The 10,960-nt window shown below is 53.4% G+C and overlaps 1 protein-coding gene across 1 annotated transcript; it reads right to left on the reverse strand.

Annotated features, from left to right (window-relative positions):
• Positions 1 to 1,623: 1,623 nt before the first annotated feature.
• Positions 1,624 to 9,125, reverse strand: Cel (carboxyl ester lipase). The gene is made up of 11 exons (NM_016997.2): positions 9,039 to 9,125; positions 6,850 to 7,000; positions 6,648 to 6,770; positions 6,211 to 6,408; positions 5,513 to 5,643; positions 5,254 to 5,361; positions 4,983 to 5,100; positions 3,624 to 3,810; positions 3,294 to 3,497; positions 2,519 to 2,716; positions 1,624 to 2,180 (listed from the first exon to the last, which is right to left on the reverse strand). Exons 1-11 carry the CDS (start codon positions 9,102 to 9,104, stop codon positions 1,826 to 1,828), a joined length of 1,839 nt encoding a protein of 612 aa, NP_058693.2. The 5' UTR covers positions 9,105 to 9,125; the 3' UTR covers positions 1,624 to 1,825.
• Between the last annotated feature and the right edge of the window lie 1,835 nt (positions 9,126 to 10,960).

Consider the following 10,960-nt stretch of genomic DNA (forward strand, 5'->3'; position numbering starts at 1 on the left):
GCGACTAGAGACACTGGGCCACCATGGAATTGGGATGTGTGGTTCTGGCATGGAAACCTGCCTTGGGAACTAGAGAGGAGGAGAGATTGCTGCCAGGCTCAGAGAAAGGCCTTCGGCAGTGTGATATGGGATGGAGCAAAGCGGGTGAGAGGCTTTGCTGACTGAGGTTTAAGATATCCAGCAGATGGGGTTGGGGATTTAGCTCAGTGGTAGAGCGCTTGCCTAGGAAGCGCAAGGCCCTGGGTTCGGTCCCCAGCTCCGAAAAAATGAACCAAAAAAAAAAAAAAAAAAAAAAAAAAGATATCCAGCAGATATCTTGAGGCACTGTGGTGCCGGATCTAGTGGGGATAAAAGATACCCTTTTTATTTTTTATGTTTTTACAACAGTGACACATGTGTAATTCTTCTGAAAATGGTCCAATTAGCCTGAGACACGTGTGCTGTCACACCTTGCTAATGAGCATTTCTCACTGGGGAGTGTACCTGTGTGGAGGTCAGAGGACAACTTGATGGAGCGAGTTCTCTCTTTCCACCTTTGTGTGGATTCTGGGGCTGGAACTCTAAATGTCAGGCTTCCACAAGGCACCTTCACCCACTCAGCCGCTGTGCTGACCTGTTTAGCACGATTTTAAGAATTTGACACATGCAGGCTGAACACAACGTCGCATCCCTGAGATGGCAGCATGTGGGGGCAGAGGCAGGAAGATCATGAGTTGGAAGCTAACCTGAGTGAGATAGAGGGCAAAACTCTGGCTTGAAACATAATTATCTCGTTTAATGTACATAATTATTCTAAGCTATAGTTCCTAGGCCCAGCTTCTCAGAAAGCTGTTGGCAGAGGAGCCCTTGAGCCCAGCGTTTGAGACCAGTGTGGGCAATACTGTAAGACCTGGGTTCCAGACAAAAGCCTCTTGAGAGGATGGTTTCCTGACCAAGAGAAAGCCGTCCCACACCGGTGGAGAATTTGGTCACAGTTTAGGGACAAGTAAACTTCAAAGTCCTTTGTAAAAGTCTAAGGAGGAGGATTACCTGCAGACATGTGGGACACTGGCCAAGACCCTCAGATAACCTTAGGGGTCCGTCTCCTGCTGCACCATGCTTGGGAAAGCCAGAGTGCAGTGCTTAAGGCCATAGGGTACCTCTTCCCATTAACATCCTGTGGCCTATGAAGCAGTTTCCAGCTTCCTATAGCTGCCTGTGCCTCAGATGGCCCCGCCTCTCTGCCACACATGCTGGCCAGGGCTGCAGGATGCCCATCATAGCTGGGATCCTCCAGAATCCCAGGGTGTTGCTCATGGCCTGAAAGAGCCTCCCCTCACGGGGTTGGGGATTTAGCTCAGTGGTAGAGCGCTTGCCTAGGAAGCGCAAGGCCCTGGGTTCAGTCCCCAGCTCCGAAAAAAAGAACCAAAACCCCTCGCTCCCCACTACACTGCTACTGACCCATCCCCAAAGAGAGTCCTTTGACTCGTGCAGCCTTGGGCTCAGAGGGAATGGGCCAAGTGCCTGTCACCATTCACAGGGTGTCCCTCCTTCCTCCAGGCTGTTTCAGGAGCAAATCAGATACCAGATGGTAATGGCTGAGGCTTTCTTGACGGAGAGCTAATAAGAGGAGGACCCTGGGACCAAGGCTTATAAGACTTTATTTATGTATGAATTTTCTATATATAGGCGCTTTGTCTGCGTGTACATCTGCACACCAGTAGACGGAATCAGACAGCTGTAAGCAGCAATGTGGGTGCTGGGAATTGAACACAGGACCTTCAGAAGAACAGTGGAAGAAGAGCTCTTAGCTCCTGAGCCATCTCTAGCCCCGGTTTATAGGACTTTAGAAGCCAATGGCGACAGGCATCTGAGCCTCCACAGAGTCACCAGCCTGAGAGTTGTCTGTTGGGGGCACCGGTGTTGTCTGAGAGTCATCTGTAGGTGGGACAGGAACAACCTGGGAGTCGTCTGTAGGTGGGACGGGGGCAGCCTCTGAGTCATCCTCAGGGGGAGTGTGGTCACCAACCACAGTGGGCAGCATCTCGAATGTCACAGCCCAGAACTTGAGGAACTTTTCCCTTAGGTGCTCCTTCATGGAGGTGCTGGTTATTTTCTTATTGATGTCCAGGTAGTTACCATTCTCCGTGGTATAAGGGTACCAGTGTGTGGGCACGGGTGAGTTGCCCATGTTGGGGTCCCTGCAGAGTAAGAAGAGAATGAGCAGGGGCCTGCAACGAGACTGGAGGCCTGTGCTCCCAGACAGCTCTGCACAGACAGCTTGGCCATCCTAGCCAACCTCTCGAGGCTGTCATGGAGAGCATGTGTTCGGCCCTGGGGCTGGGGCTGGGGCTGGGGCTGGGGCTGGGGCTGGGGCTGGGGCTGGGGCTGGGGCTGAAGCTCTTCTGCTCATGTGCAAGCTACTAAGGCTTGAGGATAAGAAGTTTGCCCAAGTGAGAGAACAGACCTACAGGGCCAAAGCGATGGAGGAGCCCTCAAGCCTGCTGCCCTTGGTCCTGGACTCCACCACACATCTTACCCACTCTTGGCAAAGTTGGTCCAGTAGGCAATCATGGCCTTGGAGACAGTCCTGTCTTGGGCCCGGTAGCCCAGTGGGGTGGCAAAGGGCTTCCCAAAGACGTACTGGAGGTCATCAGCGTGGTCTGCCCCCATCCATTTTGGGTAGATAGGCATTCGTGAAGGGTGGGAAAACAGGTAAGAGTAGGTCTTGGCACTCCTGTGGGAAGCAGAGGCAGCTGAGTGGTAGGGGCCTCCCTTGGGAGGTGGGCCCTGGAGAGAAGTCAGGAGGAACAGAGCAGGGCCTGAGGGGACCAGTGAGACTCACCAAAAAACTAGGGCTTGTTTGTTTGTTTGTTTGTTTGTTTGTTTGTTTAAGACAGGGTCTTTTTATGTAGCCTTGGCCGGCCTCGAACTTACTATATAGACCAGACTGGTCTTGAACTCACAGAGATCAGCCTTGTGAGTGCTGGGATTAAAAGTATGTGCCACCACCCCCAGCTCTGAACTGAAGTTCTTGATAGTAAGGGAAAGAAACACCATAGCCCACATTCAATGTTCGTGTCTCCACCCTACAATATTCAGAAGCCTCCTTCTTCCCATAATCCAGGATCAAGGGTCATTCATTTTCCACCTAAACTCACATTTCTCACATGATTAGACAAAGTATATACTCCTATTATACTTTTAACCTTGACTGATAGGAAGCCCAGAGCTATGTTCATTGTTTAGTGAGCCAAGAAGCCTAGCCAGCCCTCTCAAGAGCCTCTGCAGCCAACCCCTTCCCAGAACCTTACTTGGCATGGGCTCTGTGCTGGGCCAGAGCCATCTCTGTGGGGATCAGGAAGAGTATGTCAGTCTCAAAGGCCACCACTGTCTTCTTCATGTTCTCCTGGGACGGGTCCTGGGCCCAGGACTCAGTGTAGATGTCAAAGGTGGCTTGGGTGCCTTTAAGCCCCTTGGCGACAGTGTGTCCACTGACTAGCCTGTAGAAGTCCTCCCTGCATGAGAATGATCAAACATGGAGGACTGCCCTGGTGTGGACCGGAGCATGTCTGCCCCTGCTCTCCCCAACACAGCACCCACCTCCCTCCCACTTATCCTGCCCCCCACCACACCCCGCTCACTCTGTGACATCCTGCTTGGCCTTGTCGATGGCGGGCACGTCAACTGTAGCAAACAGGTGGCCATCCATGTCATTAATACCCGCTAAGTAGTCAATGTCAGCAGCGTTGTCGTACAGGTTGATGGGATCATCAGGAATGAAGTCACCATCGACGACAGGGATGAAGGCCAGGTAGTGCACAATGGGGTCTGGGTGGGAGAGCCAACACCTTCAAGTGCCTGCCTCTTCCTCCTCTTGGCCTTTTGTACTAGACTTGACCTCTTTCTTTTCTTACCAGACCAAGGTTCCTCAACCCCAGCCCCAGGGACCTTTGGCCACAGTCAGCTAGTGACAGGGGTGACTGTCCTCCGTGTGGGATGCTGAGCAGTGTCCCTAGTGTAACCTGCTAGATGTCACTGGCACACTTCCGGGTGCATTCCCAGACTTTGTCTCACGACCACATGGAGAGTCCACTGCTCTGAGGACCACGGCTGTCTGTCCTCCTGCTTGAGCACCCCCAGCTGCTCGCTCTCTCCTTATTGAACCTACACCAGGGATACGGTGGCCTGCTGGCCGCTGTGTGTGGCCTGCCTGGCCTCTAGACTTGCAGACACCCTGGCTTCCCTTGGGGCCAGCACAGCCAGGTTTTCTTCAGTGGCTCTCCAAATAAAATAGCCCATTTGGGTGGCCGAGGTGCTCGGAGGCAGAGCACAGGCTCTGGGTTTGGTCTACGGCATGGAAAGAAAAAAGAAAGGCAGAAGGTGTGGATGCTCAGGCTGCCTGGTTTGCTTCGGAAGGGTAAGCAGAGGACAAGTCCCGTGTCCTAGGCCAGCAGGCTGGTTCTTCATGCCTCAGCTGGAAGAACCAAATGCCACAGGAGGTGTTCGGAAATTTACAAATGATTGCCACATTTACAAAGAAGCTTCAGAGCCATCCAGCATAGTGGCTCTGGGTCTGGGTCCACATATCTCCCGGAAACTACGTATGGGTTTCTGCTGTTTGACCTAATGTTTGACTCCTTTCCTCATTCCTTCTATCCCTCCCTCCCTCCCTAACTTCCTATCTTTTTTTTTTTTTAAAGATAGTCCCACTGTGTAGCTCTGGCTGTCCTCTCACTGTGTAGAACAGACCAGCTTTGAACCCACGGAGATCTGCCTGCTTCTGCCTCCTTTCTGCTGCGATTACAGGTGTGTGCCTGGCCATATATGGCTTCTTAAAAGTCCCTGGAGTACCGGGAGACACTTCTTTACCATTGGGGCCTGCTAGAGGGTAGAGACAGGCCCAGTGTGGCACCTTTCTGTCTTGTCCAGGAGCTCAGCCTTGTCTTACAAGGGCCTTCCTCTTCCACCCTACATGCCTCCCGCCCAGGAGCGCCACTCACACTCCTGGCTTTTCAAGGGCAACCTATAGGCCAGTGTCAAGGCTCGGGGATCTGTGATCTTCAGACACCCAGCCATCTTGGCGGTATCCTCTGTGGGGCATCCCACCTTCTTAGCGATCTAGGGAAAGGCAGAGGCAGGAGGTTAGAGAAGGCCGGTGGTGAGGCTTGTAATGACTAAGGGCAAACAGAAGGTCTGGGACAGCATGGAGGTCTGGGCGGCATGGAAACGAAACAGGTCTCCACGCTGCCTACTCCTGCCCTGTGTGCTCACCGTTTTGGCCCAGAAAAGTGGATTCTCCTGGATGGCCCAGGGGCTCAGTGCCACACCACTCTGACTGATGGCTCGCCGGATGAGGCCCTTGTTGTATGGGGAGAGGGTCTGCAACACCCAGAAGTTCTATCAACAGGCTGTACCTGGGTCCAGGGCTCCCAGCTACACCCTGCTCTGACCATTATCCTAGGCCCCATTGGTTCCCTCCCTTAACCTCTTAACCTTGGGGTCAGACCCTCCACACCAGAGGGCCTCAGACCTGCAGAGAGACACTGGCAGCTCCAGCAGATTCCCCAAAGATGGTGATGTTATCGGGGTCTCCTCCAAAGGCTGCAATGTTCCTCTTCACCCAGGCAATAGCCATGTGCTGATCTCGAAGTCCAAAGTTACCTGAGGGTAAGGGGAGAGCCTTCATCAGGAGGGCCCTCCACTACAGCTGAAGGAGCCTAGAGATGAGTTCACATTACACAGAGTCAGTGTGAACAGGAAGCAACCAGTGCCCAGGAGGGCAAATGGTGGATCTCCAGGAGGCTGAGCTTAAAGGGGAATACCAGGGGAGGGGGGGTGGGACGGGTGGAGGGGTCAGAAAGGTGGGATGGGTAGGAGGCATGGGAGGTACAACCACCAGTGGCTTGGCCTGACTCCATTCTGCACACGTTTCTTCCTCCTATCTGTCTTTCCTTGGCATCTGTGTCTACTTTGGCTTTCCTATCGGTCTCTGGGACTCAACTTGCCTCTCTGTCATTCTGACTGGCCCCTCTCATTTCCTGATAGCTGCCTCAGGCTCCTACGTCTCACAGTTTAGCTCCAGTATCCCAACTCTGTGTAGAAGGTTCTGGACCTTTCCACAGCTGTCAAGTTGGAAGCTTCTGAAGTGCATCCATCTGCTGGGGTCAGAGTTCACAGGGTCCTGCATATTTATTATTCTTGCTCTCATGGTCAGAGGCTCCCACATACCTGGAAGGTTAGCATCTCCGGTGCTAAGGAAACCCAAGGGTCCGACACGGTAGTTGAAGGTGACCACAATGACATTGCCTCTAGTGGCGATCTCTTCCCCATCATACAGGTAATTCTTGAGAAAATTGGCTCCCTGGCCAGACCCCATGAGGAAGGCACCTCCATAGATCCAGACCATCACAGGCAGGTCATGAGACACTGAAAGGGGCAGACGGGGACTTAAGACACCAGCAGGCCCTCTCCCCAGCCAGCTGGCTAACCCTATTGGAGCAGGTGCTCAGCCTGGGCTGTGAGGATCAGCAGTGAGCGCCCCCCTCTCCTCCCCTCAGTGTTGATTTCAGGGCTGTTCAGCTTGGCAGCACTGAATTGAATCCAGACCAGGGTTGGAGCTCTGGGTTGGGGGTGGGGCGGATCCTCTGGGAAACTAGGATCCAGACCTTGCTTCCTGCCCTGAGGGACCCAGATGTTGAGATAGAGGCAGTCTTCTTGCCCATAGGTATCATCCTGGGTGATGGTGGCTTGTAGACATCGTTTCTTGAAGTCTGTAGCCTTCAGTGTCCCTACAGTGAGAGAAGGGCAAGGTGTGAAGAGAACCAGCCAGGGCCAGCCTAGCACCCAGTACCAACACCCAGCACCCACCTTGCCAGCCAGGGTGACGCTGAGGATTCTCCAGGGTCTTGGCGGTAGCAAAGGGGATGCCCTTGAAGATGTCAACAGAGTCACCACCCAAGAGACTGAGTTTCTTGTTGACGCCCTCCACAAAACCGCCTTCTGTGTACACAGCACCCAACTGTAGGTGAGACAGGGCAGCGTCAGATGGGCTAGCCTGAATCCTGAGTGGCTGACTGAGGGAGCTCAAGGTGCCAGCAGATCCTCTGCCAAGTGCTGGAGGGGCTGTTTCCCTTTCCTCTCAGACTCTGGTACATCCTTCCTTAGCTATCTGAGGCCACTTCAGCACACGTCTGCTCAACTGGAGTGCCGGTCTATATCTCGGCTAAAACCTGGGGCCTCAGTTTCCTGGTAGGTAAGATGGGCCACAGCACCTTCCCCTAAGGCTTGATGGCTGTCAGAGGGAAGGCCTGTTTATCTACAGACAGTGGTGGATGCTCAATGCTTCCAGGATGTTTCTAACATAGCCACGGGTTTCTGAGGTCCCACTCTGCTTCCCTCACCTCTCCCATCTGCCTAGCTAGATGGGCATGGAGCTGGTGGCCCCATGTCCAAGTCTTCACAGGGCCAATCAGCATTGCTTCTTGGTGTCCAGCCTCAACCAGAGGCCTGGAGTCAGGTTCTCATCTGCTCACTGCCCTGCAAACTGACGTGCAGAGGCTTTGCCACCGGAAGTTCTGTTGACGAGGCTGCCTAACCTCTGTGCAGTGCATGTCCCCTCCTACCCTGCCTGCATCGGTCCAGGGCACATGCAGGAGGTTCTGCTTACTTGGCAGCAGTGATGGTGTGACCGACCACCTGCTTCTCCCCTGTGCAAGCATTCAGGTAGGGAGAAGTAGGTGGCCCAAGCTGGGATCCCAGCAGCCCCTTAAGTCCATGTTGATGGACCTAACTGGGTAAGAAAACTGGAGAAAGAGAGGAACCAGGGAGACTACACAGAGCATTGGGGCATCTAAGGTTCCTGATTACTGTGTGTTCCTTGCACACAGCAGGTAGGAGTCAGAAAGCCAGCTTAGGTGTGTGAGTGTGTGTGTGTGTGTGTGTGTGTGTGTGTGTGTGCACTCGAGAAAGAGAGACAGACAGACAGACAGACAGACACACACACACACACACACACACACACACAGAGAGAGAGAGAGAGAGAGAGAGAGAGAGAGAGAGAGAGAGAGAGAGAGAGAGAGAGAGAGTCACCTCTCAGAAGTGTGTCTGTGTGGTAGTGGTAGACTTAAGTGCCTGAGTTTGGGCCAGTGGCAGGATGGGCATGCTGGTAGTGGAGTAGTAGGGGGACAGTTTAGGTCCTTCAAAGACCCTAAAAAAATCTCTTCCAAGAAAGAAAACTTCCTTCCCATGGCAGGAGCCCCAGACCAGAACCCCAACTTCCAGGCTCCAGGAGAGGGAGGATGGTCTCCAGGGCCCAAGAGAGCAAGACAAGGGCTGAAGAATTAACAGCTGGAGAGCTGTGTGAATTGCTGGGGTCCCTGTGCAGAGACCTATGCCATCTTCCTGCACCTGTGAAGCTTTCTGTGACTTGTCCTCATCCTTACACCCCCGAGAAGGATGGTTAAAGGGCAGGCATTACAGGCACCCCAGAAGAGCTGCTGCAGCCTCCTCTTGGAGGAGAGCTTGCACACAGCAGGTAGGTCTTGGCCCTTCTCAGGAGGAGCAGGAAATGGAAGTTACTTGGGAGCCAGGGCCCTGATTTGGAACAGATATTTCAGATTCCTGTTCAAGAACAGGATGTGGTTGCTGTGTAATGTCAGGCAAGCTGCTTCTCTGTTGGGGGGTGGGGGGTTCTGAAAAAGGAAAAGTCAGGGTCTGTGGAGAGGTTTGCTAGACTTAGACACACCTGAAACCACAGAGCAATAGTGGGCTTCTTAGTATAATTTTCAAACAGTGCATGGGACGTCCTTATATAAACACACTGCTGGAGTCTGATTCCGGTGCAGTTTTGCATGATGCACTGGACTTCATGTAAACAAGACAAACGGGGTATCTCGGGCAGGACCAGAGCTCGGAGTGCTATTGGGTTCCCTGACCTCTTACTCAGTCCCTTTCTGTGCTCTCTGTCCCCATCCTCCAGGCTCTGTCCCAGTTTTCAGATCTTAATGAATGAGAGAGAGAGCCGTTGTTGTCCCCCTGGAAGTCTCTGACTTGCTTACCTTTGCAGCACAAGCAGCTGCCAAGCAGCAGGTGAGGCCAAGAAACAGAACCTCCAGGCGCCCCATAGTGAGTGTCTGCCTCTAGGCAGCCTTCTCGCCTCTTCTCCAGTATTTATGGAGCTGGAACCAAGGTCATGTGTGTGCATAGCATGTATACACAGACACACAGGTGTGGGATGGGCCATTTTTCCCAGGCCAGGCTGGCCCTGGGAACCCGGAGTGCACCTGTGTGGGTAACTGCCCACCTGGGAGCAGAGGCCGGTGGCGTGGATGCTGCGTGTAGGGGAAGGGTGGGGGGAGGGCTGGCTGAGTGCTGGGTACTCTGCATGGTCCTCTCAGGGTTCAGTTAGTGTCACCTTCAGGAAAATGGGTGGGCTTCATCTTGAGACATTGAATGCTCCTTACCTTAGTGGGGAATCCATGAAGGACTCCTGAGCCAGAGGTGGCTGGGTGCTACTGGGCACTGGTGTGGCTGATGCTTGGTAATTCAGAGAGCCCAAGAGACAGAGTAGTGCACTAAGGTATGGAGTAGTGCAGGCTGAGTTGGGTGCAGGAGGCAGAATCCTGGCAGGGGGAGGACATGGTGGCACAGATGGGAGCTCCCCGAGAAAACCTGGCATGATTCACTTACCAGGGCTTGGTGGCACCTTCAGAGAAAGGGTAATGTTTCATGTCTGTGCTCACTAGGGGTGGGTGGGGCTCCCTGGGAATACCAAGCGCACCCAGGCAGAAAGAAAGCCTAGAAGGAAGAGAGGCACGGAATGAGCGAGGGAGGGAGGGAGGTTGGGAGAGGAAAGTAATGGGCCTGGAAGCAAAGGCCAGTAAGAGGTCATCAGAGAGAAGGCCATGATCCTAGGGATGTGTACCTTAGCTACCAGGAAAAGGTTATCCTGGTGCCAGCCCATAAACCAAGTCTTAAGAGGCTCCCTTTAAGGTGTCCAGCTGCCTTGGAACGGCTTTTTATGATAGACCCAGAAGGCACAGCAGCTGGTCAGGCATAGCCAGTCTTCCCAGGCCAGTAGCTCCTCCCCTATGGGAGCTCAAGTCCCCAGCTCAGATCATAGCTCCACTTGTGCCAGAGCATGGGGTTTGGGGGGAACTACAGAACCACATCCACTAGTGTGTCCATGTGCTCTGCCCAACCCAGTGTGCATGGCACACAGTAGGTGTGCAGATGAGTGGTGGGGGGCAGGCAGGAAGCTGGGACAGAGCAGAGGTGGGGTAGCAGCCCAAACACATGTTGGGGCTGATTCTGAGAACCAGTGCTAAAGGCAGTACTGGGGAGTGCTGGGTTGAGCAAGGTAGGTGGCCTAGGGCAGAAGAGGCCTCTCTGTACCCAGCTTGATCAGGAAGGGGAGTCCCCCATGTCCACTCACCAGCACCGGAGTGACTCTCTACAGTGACATACCCAGAAGGACACTTCTCTGTCACACAGCCCTGTGGTGATGGCTGTTGCAGACACTGGATAAATGTGTTTGATTCCAGGGCCACAGCTGGATGCTCAGAGCCCACAATCTCCTGAAGGCTGGGCCTTCAAAGCGAACTGACAGAGGGACCACAAAGAAAACTAACCTCACTGACACAAACACACCAGGACGTGGGCAAGTAGGTTTGGGGAGGGGCAGGTGAATGTGTTCAAGAGAAAAATTTTCCTAAAAGTAAAAAAAAGGGGGTTGGGGACTTAGCTCAGTGGTAGAGCGCTTGCCTAGCAAGCGCAAGGCCCTGGGTTCGGTCCCTAGCTCCGAAAAACAAAACAAAACAAAACAAAAAACAAAACAAAAAAAAAAAACAAAAAACAAAAAACCAAACCCCACCAACCTTGATGACAAATAAAGCAGAATTGCCACCACAGCCAAGGCCAGGCCTGCTGCCAGCCTGCCAGCCTGCTGGGCAGGGCAAAGAAAGGTGTGCAGTTCTCAGGA

Source organism: Rattus norvegicus, chromosome 3 (assembly GCF_036323735.1).
Source record: "Rattus norvegicus strain BN/NHsdMcwi chromosome 3, GRCr8, whole genome shotgun sequence".
NCBI lineage: Eukaryota > Metazoa > Chordata > Mammalia > Rodentia > Muridae > Rattus > Rattus norvegicus.